This window comes from Acomys russatus, chromosome 13 (assembly GCF_903995435.1).
Source record: "Acomys russatus chromosome 13, mAcoRus1.1, whole genome shotgun sequence".
Taxonomy (NCBI): Eukaryota; Metazoa; Chordata; class Mammalia; order Rodentia; family Muridae; genus Acomys; species Acomys russatus.
In genome coordinates this window covers 820,361-837,437 of record NC_067149.1, presented here as the reverse complement: position 1 = coordinate 837,437, position 17,077 = coordinate 820,361, and the positions used below count along the sequence as shown (strand labels likewise).

General features: G+C 43.5%; 1 protein-coding gene across 2 annotated transcripts in view; it reads right to left on the bottom strand.

Moving 5' to 3' along the window:
- LOC127197012 (charged multivesicular body protein 3) overlaps positions 1-9,950 on the bottom strand; it is an 82,198-nt gene extending 72,248 nt beyond the window's left edge. Inside the window, exons 1-2 of one of the 2 annotated variants that reach the window (XM_051154695.1) lie at positions 9,619-9,950; positions 7,478-7,617 (exon numbers count right to left, since the gene is read on the bottom strand). In XM_051154695.1, coding sequence (XP_051010652.1) covers positions 7,478-7,617; positions 9,619-9,844 — 366 coding nt within the window. In that variant the 5' untranslated portion in view covers positions 9,845-9,950. The remainder of the gene's footprint in view (positions 1-7,477; positions 7,618-9,618) is intronic. The other variant, XM_051154698.1, reaches the window with a different exon arrangement.
- Between the last annotated feature and the right edge of the window lie 7,127 nt (positions 9,951-17,077).

Genomic DNA, 17,077 nt, shown 5'->3' with positions numbered 1-17,077 from the left:
TCACAGCTAAGAGACAAACACATGTTTTCTATTACACCATGCTTTAACTAAATCAATGCTACACACAGGACTTTTCCCTCAGCAACTTTGAAAGGCTCTAGGAAAGGGAACAGTCATAATGAACTTGATAACCTTAAGTATCTACTTCAAGTATATATATACAATTAGGTGTGAGAGAAACAGATTATTTTTAAAAGAAAGAAAAATATTCTAAATTGACTTTTAAAATGTTAATAACTTCTGTTTATGTCAGTCAGTAGTTAAATATCTCTGACTAAATGGAAGCAGAGTTTCATTGAAGATACCAGTAAAAGTTTTAAAAATAATAAAATACAATTCAATGGAAGCCAAAAAATGTCAAGGTTTTCATGACGTCATCTAATAATTAAGTCCAGCGTACATAGGCCTAAGCTATTTTCATAAATGCCATCGTTACCAACATTATTCAACTTTGTAACACTCTGTGACCTCTAATCTTTCTAGCCGGAAGAACCATTTTTATATTCAAAGAACCTCCAGGAAGTGAAGCTCCAGGCATGTGTGTGAGCTGAGTGCCAGCTGTCACCTCCTTGGGCAAGGCAAATGGTGGTTCAGCTCCCTTATCTATGGCCTTTCTTCTGGGAAGCCTAACAAATGTCAGGGGCATCACAGGCTGGGGACACACGGTCCTGAAACAGGAAGTTTACTTTCTGTGCTACCAGATCACTCTAGTACCTCCTACAATGTGTGACCAATACTGCTGGTCTAACACTTATGGGGCCATACATGTATATGTAACACTATATAACACATCCGATACTCAAAACATGCATACACATAGAGAATTAAATGAATGGATTTTAGTGCTTTTAATGAAGATATATGGTCTCACTAAGGGAGACATGGTTCACATTTACATTCTCAGATGACTGAGGACACGGTGTTAGGGAGGGAAAGCTGATCACATCACCTAAAATGCTATTTACCCCTTTCTCTGGTCCGAAAGTATATTGTACAGGTTTACCTGGGGAACCAAGCAGTCGTGCATGTTCGGCTCCCTGCGTCCTGGTCCTTTCTAAGCCCTAACTTTTGTGGTGGTGGTTCAGGATAGGGAACCCAGGACACAAAGGGCACACTTGGCAAGTGCTCCACCACTCAGTTACATACCCAGCCATAAGCAAGGTTTCTTTTCCTTTCTGTTACTTCCCAAAAGTCAATAGTACTTCTCTTGATTACAGAGCCAAGGAACCTGAATGTAATTTTTAGATTTCTCAGGATATTAGTCTCTGTGTAATTACATAATCTACTTTCTTGTTCTTTGTGCTCTTTCTCAGTTCCTGCTCTCTGCACTCTCTTTTTTCTGTCTCTTCTTTTCTCTTTCTTTAAAAGTAACTCAAAAGGTTGGGCATAGTGGCGCACGCCTTTAATCCCAGTACTTGGGAGGCAGAGGCAGGCAGATCACTCTGAGTTCAAGGCCAGCCTGGTCTACAAAGTGAGTCCAGGACAGCCAAGGCTACACAGAGAGACCCTGTCTCAGAAACAAAACAAAACAAAACAAAAAAACCCAAAAAAACATATATATGTAACTCTTTCCCAACATTTTGACTGAAACTATAAAATAACCCAGACACTTGAGGCCTATGTTGGCAAATACCATTGCTTCAAGGAGCCACCCTGTGTGCCTCTGTAGATGTGCACATAGCCCTAAGTCTCAGGGCATCCCTGAGAGAAGACCTAACTGTTGATTGTGCAAGTATTCCTGTGTTAGGAATGAGAGAGGGCTGTCGTCAGGCACATCCAGGTTGGCAGGGAAAGCAGAGGTGGGTGAGGAGAGTTGCGAGCATGGTTGACGAGCTACAAGACAATTTCACCCCTGGGGCCTTATTTACTCGGCAATCTGTTGTAGCATCTGCTCTAGAAGAGTTTAAGGATCCCCGACTGAGAGAGCTGCACAAGAGTGAGAAATAATCTAAGTATTTCATGGAATCATTTATGACTCTGTCACTATAGCTACACAACTAGAAATTGCTGTGTTAAAATCCCATGCAGTTATGTTAGTCAGCTAAAGGTCTTGCATACATCTAACTTTGAAGGAGGCTGAATTAAATGGCCATCATAAAAACGGTAGTGTTTTCACAGAGTAACTCATCTGGCTCAGTTAATGGCAAAACAAAATCTTCTAAGCCATTACTACTGTGGCATATTAGCAGGAACCTTTCTGACTTACAGTTTATGGCTCCCAGAGTATACCTGATCTGGAGTGGCATCCACACTACTGGTCTCATTACATGGGAAAGAGATATTTCTCAGAAACTCAAGAAAGAGACTGCATTCTCTGTGGAGAATATCTTCAGCTACAAGAAAATCTGGACCAAAGTACAGCTTGAATTTCAAGCTTGAAAGAGACCTGCCATCACAGGCTAAATGTGAGGCAATCTTCCCGTTCACCGTAGTGCCTAGGTGATCTGAGTGCTGCTAATTAAACATCTGAGCTGAGCTGAACTAAGCTATTTCAGCTTTTTGCCCCTCTCTCTTTCTTTGTGCAGCCTTGGCTGCCCTGGGGCTCATCCCGTAACCCAGCCTTCCTGGCAGGGCTAAAGGTGTCTGTCATACGCCGCCAGCACCCAGCTTCTGCTTCTTACTATAAAGCGTCCCTAGAGCTATTTGTTTTTTTGTTTGTTTTGTTTCTTGTTTTTGTTTCTTTATTTTTTAGCTTTTGTGAAGCCTTGGCTGTCTTAGACTCACTCTGTAGACCAGGCTGGCCTTGAACTCACAGAGATAGTCTGTCTCTGCCTCCCTGGGTGCGGGGATTAAAGGCCTGCGCTATCATGCCTGGCTTAAAGCTATTTCTTTTATAACCAAAAGTTCCTTCTCCAGCAACCTGTCATCCTGAATGTTTTCTGACTGATAATACAAATGGCATCTTGCTATGCAACCACATACCAATAGCAAGTGTTTTAACTAACTAATTGTGAGTGTTCGCCCTGTTACTGCCTCTCTAGCATCTGGCTAAATCAAGTATGCCATTCTCACTGGCTGGCTTTTATGGGTAAGCTCAAAAAGGTTTTCATCAATATAAAACACAAGGGGCTTATCATATATTTTGCCCTGTAGCTGACCACTAAAGGAATAAAAAATTAGAAATGACCTAAACAAAACTCTTGTCTTAAGAACAAAGATAAACCAGTTTAAAAGCAGCTGTTAATGCTTCCAGCCAAGCAGGAAGTAAATTAGCATAACACTTTGGTAAATAGTGACCAACGCTTTCTAGTACTTTAAATCATAAAGTGTTTTTTCACTCCTGTGCAACTCCAGTGACTTTAAAATCACTAAATGGCACTGCTACTAGGGAACAAACAGCTGTATCTCCTTTTGAAATACGACAATAGACAAAACAAATAAAAATATTAGAGGACAAATCCATAAAAGCCATTCACTATGCAACTTTTCCATTTCAAAAGCCATTTGCCTCTCTGACCAGCATTCTTTAGAGACAAAATAATCATTTTCTATTTTTGGTGCCAAAGACACTGGGTGGGCAGAGTCAAGGAACCCACAAATTTTAGAAATAAATGGCTAATGAGAGACAAGAGCTTGGGTTAGGGAGGAAGCAGGAAATTGTAGCTTTGTGTTATAATTGTACCACAAAGAAAGGTCTTGGTTCTGTGTATATCACTGGTAAAGGGGTCATATGGATTTTGCTACCTTTAATGATGAAAATTAGTTCTTGCAATAGTTGGTGGAGAACCAACTTCTGTAAGTTGTCCTCTGATCTACACAAGCACTTCTCACTCTACAAAGTAGATTAAGTTTTAAAAGTGAAGGGAGGCAGGGGATAGAGATGGCTTAGTGGGTAAGAGCACTTGTCTGGCCTGGTGGCCAGAGTTTGATCCCCATAACACACATAGAGGTAGGAGAACCAATTGCACAAAGCTGTCCTCTGGCCGTCACACATGCACTGTGTCACCTCTCTGCTTCCTGACGTGAAGCTGGATGTAATTAGCTGCCCACACCACGGCAGCCATGCTTTCGCCTCCACTATGGACTAGACCCTCAAACTGGGAAGCAGAATAAACCCTTCCTACCTTAAGCTGCGATCATCAGGTCATAGCAATGCAACAGGAAAGGGAGCTAACACAGTTCTATTCACCACAGCTTGCTCAAGTACACAGGAAACACATGGACTCAAGCTTGACAAGCTGAAGACAGAAATGGCTAGAATCAACGCAGTGCCGTCTATGAAAATATTCCTCATGGACATTTTCCATTAAAAGATGAAAAAGAGCATACAAAGTAGTCAGCTTCTTTCAAAATACATACAACAGAAGGCTAGCATGATGGCTGACACTTGTTACCCAGGCACTCAGAAAGATGAGCATGAAGAATGCTAATAATTCTAGACAAACAACAGGAAACAAAAACAGAAATAGAAAAGAACCATAATTCAAACTGTAGAAAACTGTGTTCCTGAAAAGACTGGACTAATATGACCTAGCTGAGAAATGACAAACATCCAAGAAACATCTGTTTCTAGCAGATATTTAAAAATTTTTAAGTATAATTTTAAAAACCAACTGAACAAACTAAAAGCCCAAACTAACTATGAAACTTAAAGGAAGTGCCGGCCAGTGTTTAGCTGGTTAGCTCACAGTGCCAAAGGCAGGGTCTCAGGCTTACGTTTCTCAAATCTCTTACAGACACTGTTCTTGCAGACCAGCCTAGCCGTTTGTGAGATGCCAGTCACTGGACACAAAGAATACAAGCAGACAATCAGTGCAAACCAAGTGTGTCCGACTGTGCTCTTTCCTTATGAAGAAACCCATATAAACACATTCCATTTTTCTTAGGAGGTACTTTCAACTTTAACATTTGGCTTTTAAAACACATTGGGAGGTGACAATGCAGAGACTAGAGCTATAATGGCTTTAATGTTAACACATCATTACTTATTACTAACTTTGTTCAATGGCTACCTTGTTCAAAAATTGTTGTCCTATCTCTTTAGTCTGTTTATTTTTTTCCCTCAGAACTTTCAACTTACTGGTATTATTTTAAATATTGATTAATTTGGTGTCTGATTCTCACAAGTGGAATGTGAGCTGGCTGGACACAGTGCTGGATATCTTTCTGCTCTATTGTGAAGTCCAAGAACAGGGCCCGTTGTAGCCATTTATGCTGAATAAATGGGTTAATTTTATCATATAATAAGTAAGACATCAAAAACCTACAACAACTGGGGCTGGAAAAATGGCTCAGTGGTTAAGAGTACTGGCTGCTCTTCCTGAGAACCAAGTTTTGATGCCTAACACCAGCACAGGAACCAACAACCACCCATAACCCCAGCTCCAGAGGATCTGATGTCCTCTGCTGGCCGCGGTGGGCACCAGACATGCACACAGTGCACAGGCATGCATGGGGCAAAAAGTCAATCAGATACACATGTCATTTGCAGTAGGATTCTAGATTTCAAAGCAGTTCCCAGCCTTTGGCATGGCTCTTCTGTGTTTCAGAGGTGCCTATTTCCTGTTTCACCATTCATCTGCAGAAAACCATGTGGGTGATAAGCATTAGGCCATGAATACACAGCAATGGGACTGTCTATTCAATTCTATCTTGTTAATAAATCTAAAATTATCAAAACCAATAATTCTTCCTTGGCTGGACTATTAGAAACAAGTATTGGAGGAAAATAGAACTAACCATTTCTTAAAGCTTTAAAGAGATGACTGATTTTTATTCCTTTTAATACTGGGCATCACATCCAGGGTTTCATGCATGCTAGGCAAATGCTCTACCACTGAACTACATTCTCAACCCTTACGGCTTATTTCAAATCAATGAACTAAGACAGAAGTAAACTAGAACTTGAAGGATAGTATATAGACTGAACCCTCTCAGGCTCCACCTTTGCTATTAACTAGAAAAAGGCAAATGCAGTAGGAATGGCGCTATACAGAGGCCCAGGGTTTCCAGTGCAATCTCCCAAGAGTTACCAAAGCTCATCCTTTCAGCACAGTAGATGACAGCATCATTCCGTCTCTTTAAATGCACATATGTTTGAGGCCAGGTACAAGAGAACACCCACCTATTCTCAATCATACTGCAAGCCAATGACAGCATTAGGCCTCCAATTAAGGTTTCTGAATTCAAAATTTATCTTAAAACCAAACCTTGCAGTGTTTGTTCTCAGAAAGTGATATGAAGCAGCTATTTTAATTTTCATACCCTAAATCAAAAATTTTCAACAGCAAAGTCAAAAGTCAAAAGCACAGAGAAAATGAGAGGATATATGTATGAATTGTCGATGGTTAAATAAAAGTTAGTCTGAAGAAAAAAACACCCCAAAGGGCCTGGAGTTTGATTCTAGTTCAATAGTGCTGAGTAGTCCCAGAACCTTGAACTCACTCCTTCTCGGTGCTTCTGAAAGGGTTGGTCTGATATGACCGGGTTGCAGCCGTTCACACACTACATTCTTATTTTTGGCCACATTCAGGCTTCAAGTTTACTTGCTATGTTACTCCAAGTGAATATAGACTTTAAAAACTAAACTTTGTTTTCTCCTAAGCAATATTTAGGATGACATTACACACTTACTATCACATATTTATTCTAATTAATATGGTTAAATTAATGTTAATGTGTATCCACTTACCATAAACTACAACATGAGCCAAGAAAGAAAACTTTTAATGCCCTTTTCAGCTTGAAATTTCTAATATACTAATTAAATCTCACAGTTTTGATATCATAAAAACTGTTGCCATAAACAAAATAATGTTCCACAGCTCTCCAGTGCAGCTACTAAGCTGGCAACTCTACTTAGCTGTTGATTGCTGCCATTCAAAGCTGGCTACTTCACTAATGCACATTCTTTTACTCTTACTTTAGTGTTCTTGCCTTACACACTAAAACTATGTGGACTAGTGAACTAAAAACTAGAGTTAAAAAACAAACAACAAAAAAAGTAAGTGCAGAGTGGTGGCTCACGCTTTTAATCTGGAAGGCAGAGGCAGGCTGCTTTGAGTTTGAGGCTAGCCTGATCTACAAAGTGAGTCCCAGGACAGCCAAGGCTACACTGAGAAACCCATTCTCAAAAAACAAACAAACAGCCCCAAACCCCATAAAAATAGCACACATTGATAAATAAAAAGAAACATGGGGTTCTAGACATTTCTTTTTGCTGATTCTCCAATCAACTCCCCTTTGCCAATCCTCTTCCACTCTTTACTTTTCACTTACTTTTCAAAGATAGGGTCTCATGCATCCTAGGCTGGCTTTGAACTCGCTATGCAGCTGAGGAAGACACTTTGAACTTCTCGGAGTTCATGTGTACCACACCTGGGTTGGGGCTTCATGTGTGGGAGTAGTCTACACACTGAGCTGCATCTCCTGCCCTGACTCTCATTATTACTGGAAAAACCAATGAGAACTGAGTTCTACTCAGTGGCAAATACTATTGTGGTATAAAAAGGTTCTCAAAGATTATCATCTTTTCTACCTGAACAAGCCAGATGCCATCTTTTGTGTCTTCCACAAGCTCATAGAAGTGCATTTCACCACTGAAATTGGTACTAGAAACTGACTCAGATGCCTCTTCTTCCTTGAGAGCAGAATAGAGTTCACCTTCCATCAAGTCACCTGAAGAAAAAAAAAAAAAAAAAAACCCTTGTAAGATTTCAAAGAGCCCATGTTCCCAACTTCAGTGATGACTAATTCAATCTTATATCATGAATAAGCACACTATTATATTTTCATCCTATGAAAAAGAAGAGCACCTGAATATAAGGGTCCTACTTCAGCAAAAGTAAACAAAATAGACAACAATTCATCTCTTACAGCAGAACTTATACTCTAATGGGGTCAACATATAGCTTGTTAGTAAGTTCCTGAATTATACCAGTCAAAAGAAACAAAAAATTCCATCAAACTAGTAACCATTTAACTTTACATCAAGCGTGTGCAGGCTTCACGTGGTTTTTTTTAACAGCCTGCTTAATATGTTCTGACTTTAGAAGTGGGTGCACAGACACGCCATCAGCCTGCTTGCTTTATGTGAATGGGAAAGACAGAAAGTCACCTCTCAGAACAAACCCCACATTCACACACAAGTTTACAATAATATAAACTTGGATCTTGTATCATCAAATATAAAAACTAAACCATTTATTTCATATTGTTTAATTTTTGCTTTCAATATTACATAGTGAGTCAATAACACAGTTTGATTCCAAACAGCAAAACCATCTACAACAAACATGTAGGTTTTACAGTTTAATTTCCAAACCAAGGCCGTTTGTTATTGTTATTGTTGTTATGTTGTACAATGTGTGACTGAATCATACTTTGGTTGTATATTCTTTAGGCTATACACGGATTCCTTGGACACTCCATATGACAATTTTAGGCTCAAAAGGCAGCAAAATACATAAAGCTCGAAGGGAAAAAGTGTGTGATCAAATAACTATGATATAATAACTTTTACTTTAGCTAATCCACTTCCTTCACCCAGCAACCAATGGCTGCGTAAACCATGCAGCAGACAAGAGCTGAAAATGCATCCCTTATGCAAAGAAGTCCTTCCTTTTACCCGATGGCTGAGATGAGTTCTGTAACCCTTATGCTATAAGCACACAAGTGTTGAACTGCTCTGGTTTATAATCTTGCCTATCACACTGTATGTCTAGATAGTGCTACGTAAGGAAAAAACATTATCTTGTAAAAGGCCTAGCTGACATACTTAAACCGACAAAAGAAGATAATCATCCGTTTCAAATGCTTCCTGCAGCAACTCAGATGCCTTGCTCAATTTACATTCGTCTTTCAGGAAGACAGTCTAAGCAGAGACACTTTAAAAGTCTACCGTACATCCTCACCCAGTCCTACCCCAAATCAGTGACTACTGGAAATACATTATTTAAGGCATTAAATATTCTTTCAGCACTATTTCAAGTTTCTTCTTCATCGCATTAAATGAGGCAGGGATGCCTGTGACACATGATATGAAAGGTATACATTCAAGATTCAAAAATAGAAATTGTAATTCTGCAAGAAAGCATGAACTCCAAACAAGGCCGACCATGACACAGAGTGTTTACTGAATTTAAAGTATAAAAAGCCAACATTGCACAGTGCATACCTGACCCATACTTAAATACATAATTTACATGTAAATCTTAGGTCCACGTGTCTCTTTGTTATTATTTTAATGATGTTTTACCCTCCAGGTGGCTTGTTTTGACTATAGAGGCAGAGACTGCTACTTACAGGCTACATTTTGAAATTTTTCCTCTTCCTACATTTGATCAATTTCAACCGATGCTCTTGAATTCTGGGACAAATGATTCGAATATATATATATATATATATATATATATATATATATATATATATATAATTTTTTAAAGCTACACTTTCAAACTGTCATTTTCAAAGAACCTTAAGAACACACCAATACATCTAACAATACACCTAACAGCCCCCTTTTCAAAACCAGGATTTACATATTCATAGAAAACGTGGACAAAGAAGACCTGGGCATCCCTCTGGAGCAGTCTTCTTAACCATTCCAGGGACCGCCTCATTCCTGTGGGGGTAAGAGGCAGGACAGTGGAGGCGACCCTCCGCGAGCCTGGCACTTGCCTGACTTCTCCACCAGCTCCCGAACATCCTTCTTCTCAGGCAGCCCGGAGTAGCCCAGCCCTCGACACTCCAGAATGGTCTTCAGCTTCTTGAAGCTCAAAGCCACGGGATCCACCAGCTGAGTCGCAAAGATGCCCGTCTCATACCACACGATGGCCTCGAAAAACCTGGCCAGGACGAACAGGACCAGGAAATACAGGAGCAAGAAAAACAGCTTCAGCCACATCTTCGTCCTCTCGGCGTCGCCGGCAGCCGGGACGCCGTGGACGAGGGGAGGAGGGGTGGAACGCGGGCCGACACCGCGCAGCCAGGAGAGGCGAGGGCAGCTCGGGCGCGCGGCGGCGGCGGTCACCGGCGGGCCATGCCTGCGGGGAGGCACGGTGGCTCCGGGGATGCGTGCGTGGGTGCGTGCGTGCGTGCGGCTGGGGGACCCGAGGGGCACCGGCTCTGGCCTTGCGGTCACCGGCTGGGAAAGGGAGGAGGAGGAGGGGGGACGCTCACAGGCACCGCACCCATGGAGCAGCGGACGGCTGGGAGCGGCCGGGAGCCAGCCGGGAGTGCCCGGGGCCGCGGGGCCCGAGCCGGCGGCGGCTGCGACAAGCTGCGGGTCGGCCGAGGGTGGCTGGGGCGGGACGGCGTGGCCGGGGTCGGGAGGGTCCGGCGCGCCCAGCGCGGGGAGGAGCGGCCGCCGCAGCGTCCAGGCTTTAGGCCCCGGCGGCCGCCCAGGCCCGGAGGCGGCTCCAGGTTCCCGCGGGCGGCGCCGCTCAGGCCCGCGGCCCGCGAGGGGGCGTCGCGGCGGCTCCTGCAGAGGAGGCTCCGGAGCGCGAGGCCGGGGAGGGGTGGGGGAAGGAAAAAAAACCAGCGAATAACGCTAGGCCCTGCCGCGGCTCCTCTCCCGGGCGGCTTCCTGCCAGCTGCGGCCCCGCGGACGCGCCGAGCCAGCCGCGGTCACCGTCCCCGCTGCCCCCAACAGGCCGCGGCCGTCGCCCCCGGAGCAGTGGACCCGTTGCAGCCGCGGCCTCAGTCAAGACATAACAACTGACGTCGGCATCGGGGCGGGGCCTCCGGGGAGGCGGGGCCAGAAGCTGCCGGGAGCCTCCCGGAGAGGGGCTGCCCGCGAGGCTAGGCAAGCAGAACGCTGGCGTTCCCACCCCTCCTGTCCGCAGATGGTTTAGTCACCGATCTCAGTCCTGGGACTGGACGTTGGACCCTGCGACATTGTGCATGATTGTGCTGTGCGTGAAAAGAAAGGCTGCTAAGGATCATCGGTTGTTTTTGTTTGTTTGTGGTTTTCGTTTTGTTGTGAGACGGAGTCCCCTTGCGACTGGCCTGGAACCACTTTGTGGACCAAGCTAGCACGGAGATTGTGCCTGCCTTGGCAATCTGGGATTGAAGCCGTGCACCACCACGCCCACCCCGAGTCATCAAGATCTGTGAAAAATCCGAGCCTGTGAACTGGGGATTTTTTAAATATTTTTTTTCTTTCCACAGCTGGCTTGAGTTGAAACGGATCCGAAACATCCGAAAACGGACGTTTTTCTACCTTTGCTTCAGAATGCGGTTTTCACACTCTGTTGGAGGAGGTTTGGCCAGAAAGAATGTTAGTGTAGGATCCAGTTGTGGCTAGCTGGTACAGTGTCCTCAGGGTGTTAAAAAAAAAGTAGACAAAGAGGCCCTGAGTTCTCAGGACAAAAGTTGTTAGGTGCGGATAGGTCCGGGTGCAAAGGTTTGTGTGTTTTAGCCAGCCAGAGGAGCTTATATAAAGTGAGTTTGACAGACAAGCACCTGGCTTCCTGTTTGTTGAACCCTAGCAGACCCATGCTCTTTGTTCAGATTTCTGTGTCAGTCTTGAGGGAGAGAGAGCACAGTTGAATTCATGAGCTGAACCAGGCTTCCATGAACCCCTCGATCAGAAAAACAAGCAGGAATTCCAGGAGATGTGTTATCCAGCTTACAAAAGCAAGAACGACCCTAAACCAGAGGTGAAAAGGTTAGAGAGTCAGTGTGACCTTCAATCCAGGAACAAATGAGCCATGGAGAGCGAGGAATGGACCGCGAGAATGCGGGCAAAGAACAGCACCCCTTTAAAAGGCAGCTCACAAAGGCGTGGCTCTGTAATTTCAGCAACCGTGATTTCATGGCAGCACTGTTATATGGTGGCATTGCTATTCAAGTCTAAACACACAAATGATATCCCTTGCCTCAAAGGAAGGACAGGTCGGGAACGCTGGGAGGATTGAGCTGAGGTTAAAAACGGAAAAATAAATCATGTGAGAGGGTCTAGGAAAAAAAAGAGAGAGAGAAATTAAAAAAAATTTTTTTTGACTTTGTTTGTTTCCACTGCCTCAATTCCCAACCCTTCGTCTTGTTCCCTCAATGGGCCGGGCGTGGTGGTGCACGCCTTTAATCCCAGCATTCGAGAGGCAGAGGCAGGTGGATCTCTGAATTTGAGGCCAGCCTGGTCTACAGAGTGACTTCCAGAAAGCCAGGGCTACACAGAGAAACCCCTGTCTTAAAAAAAAAAAGCCAAAAAGAAAAAAGAAAATAAAAGAGTAAGTGAGATAGTTTTTAAAAAATTGTTCAGAGAAAGATATTACTCATTTTTCTAACACATTATTTATATCAATTTAACTAAGTTTTAGGGAGAAAAGTGTCCACGGTCGCCAGGTGTGCTGACCCGCGTCTGTGGCCCCGGCACTGGGGAAGCTAAGGCAGGAGGACCCTGAGTGAGAGGCCACCTGGCCTGTGGAATGAGATTGTGTCTCAAAAAGAGAGGCGTGGGGAGATTGTGGGGGGAAAGAGAGGAAGAAAAAAAAAAATCAGGCTGAGCTCCATGAAACGGGGCAATTCTATTTACAGTCCAAAGATTTTTGTACTTTACTTTCATAGAGGTGACACAGAGTTAACAAAGGCAGGGAGCTTGTCAACATTTCATTCAAACTGGGACAATCTGAGAGTGAAGATAAGGCTGATAGAGTTGCCCAGACAGTCGACTACCACTCCCTTCAGTCCAGCCAGCCAGCTTGCCTACCTGCCTTCTTTCCTCCTGTGTTTGCTTCCTTCTCTCTCTCTATCTCCCTCCCTCCCCCCCCCCCCTGTGTGTGTGTACACTTGTTTGTGTGTGGATGTAGAAGTCAGAGGTTGACACTGGTGTTTCTCAATCACTCACCATTTTATTTGTTGAGACTGAGTCTCTCGCTCTACCAGACAGGGCTAAACTGTGTAACAAGCCCCAGGGATCTTGTGTCTGGGATTACTGGTGCTACATGAGTTTTTGACATGGGTACTGGGAAGTGAACTCAAGTCTTCTTTCTTGAAAAACAAACACTTTATTGTCTGAGTCGTCTTCCACATTCCTATTTTTAGCATTTCTTTTTTATATCTATATTTTTTCAAGCAATCATTTTCTATTGATTTTCTTGATTTTTTTCCATTTTGTAAATTATGTAGTAATTTTTTTATTGTAGAATGATCTCTTTCATATCTTCCATTCTTACCGTTTCCCTTTCTTTATTCCCAATATTACATTATATATTCATTTTTTATAATCATATAAATCTTATTCATGGTTGAATCACAAAATTTATATTTCCTTTCTAGTGTAATTATTTATTTCCCCTGGAGTTAATAATTAATTTATAGGTTGGCCTCGTGGCGCACCCCTTTAATCCCAGCGCTCTCGAGGCAGAAGCAGGTGGATTTCTGTGAGGTCCAGGCCTGATAATCCACAGGGCAAGTTCCAGGACAGCTAGGCTGCACAGAGAAATACTGTCTCACAAAACAAAAACAAAATTATTAACTCATACTTTGGTTTGTTATATATATTTTTGTGGCCACCCACTAACTCATCCCTAACTTTCAATACTATAAAAGTGTTTGAATAGCTACAGGTCCCACGTTGTACTGGAAATAACTTCCTTAGTCTTCTTGTTCCGGCTGGGCCAGGCTGTGTCTCAGAGCCTCTCCACACCTGTTGCTGTTATCTACGTCCCCTGTGCTCTGTTGCTTCTTTGTCTCCATCCCTGTTTTGAAGAATCCCTTTTCCCCTCTATCCTGTAGATGTATTTTGTTCTTTCACTTGCTGGTGAACAGGGACCACGTCTCGTTCCACAGAGGCTAGTCGGGAAACTAGCGCAGAGGCAAACTCTGGAGCAGCTGCAGACCTAAACCATTTCTTTTCTCAACGGGGTAATGGTGGGACACACCTTTTTCTAGATTATATACACATACTTTTATTTTTTCTTGAACCATTTGAGAGTTAGCTGAAGTTCCTCTCATGTTTAATTATATTGTTACTACTAAGTATAGAATCCTCAATTGACAATAATTTTCCCAAAAAACAAAACAAAACAAAACATTGATCTGCTATTACTTCTGTTAGAAGGTGGCATCGTTTTGATTGCTGCCCATGTAGCCCAGGCTGGTCTCTGATTTACTATATGGATGACCTTAAACTTCGGATCCTTCTGTTTCTATCTTCCATGTGCCAGGACACCTAGGATGTGCCCTTTCTCCTGTCCCTTTTGTATGATCACTCTGAAAATGCTAATTATAGCAGTTTCCCCTCTCAAATGTCTTTTACCTTCGTACTCTCTTGGACCCAGCTTCGTTTCCATTTGGGCTTGTGTGTGTGCTTCCTTTTGTTTTTGTGAGACAGAGTCTCGCTCCTGGCTGACCCGGAGCTTACTATATATCCTGGAATGTGCTATGTGACCTTGGATTTGTGGGGATTGTCCTGTCAAGAGTCCTGACTCCCAAGTGTTGGGACCACAGTTTGTGCCACTTGTTATCGTTTTCTATTTGTTTATTTTGGGGATTTGTCTCTCTGTTTTAATGACGTTAAAGGGTCTTGGGTCTCTGTTCATAGGTTCATAAATGTGAGATGCCAAACAACTCAGTGGCAGTTAAGTCCCCTGCAGGACCTGAGCCTCTTCATTTTTTCCAATCGGCTTGCTTTCTCCAAAGAAGAATCCTGCCTAGGGTGTTCAGATCTGGTCACCAGCAGTCTGGAAATGAGAGGAAGAGGAGGACTCAGCAACTCTCAGCTATTTGGCTTGTACTTAGTACTCTGAAATTTTTTTTTTTTTAAGCTTTTGGACTCATTTTGTAGACCAGGGTGGCCTCGAACTCACATCGATCCACCTGCCTCTGCCTCCCGAGTAGTACTTTGAATTCTTTTTTTTTTTTTAAAGATTTTTATTTATTTATTTATTATGTATACAGAGCTCTGCCTGCATGTACCCCTGCAGGCCAGAGGAGGATATCAGATCACATTATAGATGGTTGTGAGCCACCATGTGGTTGCTGGGAATTGAACTCATGACCTTTGGAAGAGCAGTCAGTGCTCTTAACCACTGAGCCATCTCTCCAGCCCCCGTACTTTGAATTCTTATATGGTGTGTCTTGGTTAAGGTTTCTGTTGTTTGGCCTTTGCCCAAGTGATGTGGCAGATGGCCCGCTATGCCACTGTCTCTTCTTTGGAGCCTAGACAGACCATAGTTTGTGCCCTTTCTTGCTATTAGGTTGGGTTAGTGACTGAATTGTGGTCAGTGGGAGACTAGTAGAAGTGATGTGCACTCCATTCAAGCCTGTCCTTCATTAGCAGTTTCCATCCCTCTCCAGACTGGGTGGATGGGAGGGAGTGGACTCACAGCAGCCCTGAGCTTTGCACTGTCCAAGCACTAGTGGTGAAGAGATGAGGTTCTGAGAGCCTGAGGTTTGTTCTCACCTTCTGTGGCTATATTTTAAAGTCATTAAAAATTGTTACATTTTTAATTAATTATTGTATGTAGGTGTGTGTCCGATGGTGCCCGCATGGAAGCCAGAGGTCACCATTCAAGATCAAACTCAGGTCATCAGGCTTGGAAGAAAGCGTCTTTACCTGCTGACCCAACTTAACAGCCCATGCAGCCATTTGTGTGTGTGTGTGTGTAATACTTGTTTTCTACTATTATAACTCACTTTGTATTTAAGACACAATCAATTCGAAAGAGTAAATGATGCAGGAGTGGGGTTTGTAGCAACCGGAAAATGGTAGACAGCAAATAGAAGAGAGAGAATCACAACTGTCCCTGTTAGCGCAGAGATAGAATTCCAGCACTGGAACAGACAGGATGCTTTTGGGAATTTGTGGCCAATTGGTTACATGGTGAGAATGTGTCTCAAAACATAAGATAAAATAAAATAATCCCCAAGTGATGGTGCCTTCTGGGGGCGATAAGCAAAGTGGCAGATGGAGATCTGAGTTCTACTTGTATTGTCTGGATGGTACGAGTTCACGCCTGGCAGCAGAGACTTGACATGGCAAAGGAACTGTTCTAGGTCTGTATCTAGCATATAGTCCAGAAGACTAGTGTGTGTGTGTGTGTGTGTGTGTGTGTGTGTGTGTGTGTGTGTGCACATGCGCGTGTGTGTGCGCGTGTGTGCATGCATTGCTGAGTATACAACCCATAGAGTCACCGTGTGTCAAGCAAGTGCTCTTCCACTAAGCTACATTCCCTTCTGGGTTCCTTTCCTGGTTTGTTTTTGTCAGCTCAACAGAAACTCAAGTTTCTTGAGAAGAGGAGACCTCAGCTGAGCAACTGCCTCCATCAGGTTAGCCTGTGAACATGTCTAGGGTAATTTTCTTGATAATAATTGATGTGGCTCACTCTGGGTGATGTCACCCTGAGCAGGTGGTCCTACATTGTGCAAGAAAGCAAACTGAGGTACCAGAATGGCCAAGTGGTTAAGGCGTTGGAGTTAAGAAAGCAAACTGAGCAAGGCAGTAAGCAGCATTCCTCCAAGGTCCCTGCCTCACTTCCTGCCTCCGGGTTCCTCTTTGGGCTCTCTGGGTAACGACTGTAAGTCCTGTCTTCCCCCAGTCACTTTTTGCCATGGTGTTACTTTTTGTCCTAGCAATGGGGGTTGGGGGTTGGTAGTTGGGGTAAGAGCAACTAAAATAGTCATAAATGTTAATTTAATTAGTAACAAATACAAAAAATAACAGATTGGGAGCCCTTCATGTAGAGAAACTCCCTCTCAACAGGTTGCCCTGAGAGAGCTTTGTCAAAGAAATCTCTGCCATGAAATGGTCCCAGGCAAAGGCTACACATGAACCCTGGAACCCACCTACCTGGATTCTTCCACCAGCCCACTTCAGAGGGAAGCGCTCCACCAGTGAAGCCAATTACAGTGTTGACAGGAAGTGTAAATGTGTGGCCCTAAACTACCTGCCTCTGACGTGACAGTCTTCTTGCCTCTACCTCCCATGTGCTGAGGTTTCAGACATGTGCCACCCTAACTAGCTGATTTATATTTGAAAGCTTACCATTAGACAGTATATACCATAAATATATGTACAGTTGATTTCAATGCAATATTTATAGTCACTGAAAAAGGAGTTTAGCTTGAGCCTATTACTGTTTATTGTTACTGTGAGAAAACAACCCAGCTGCCTCAGCATGCCTCCTCCAGGCAC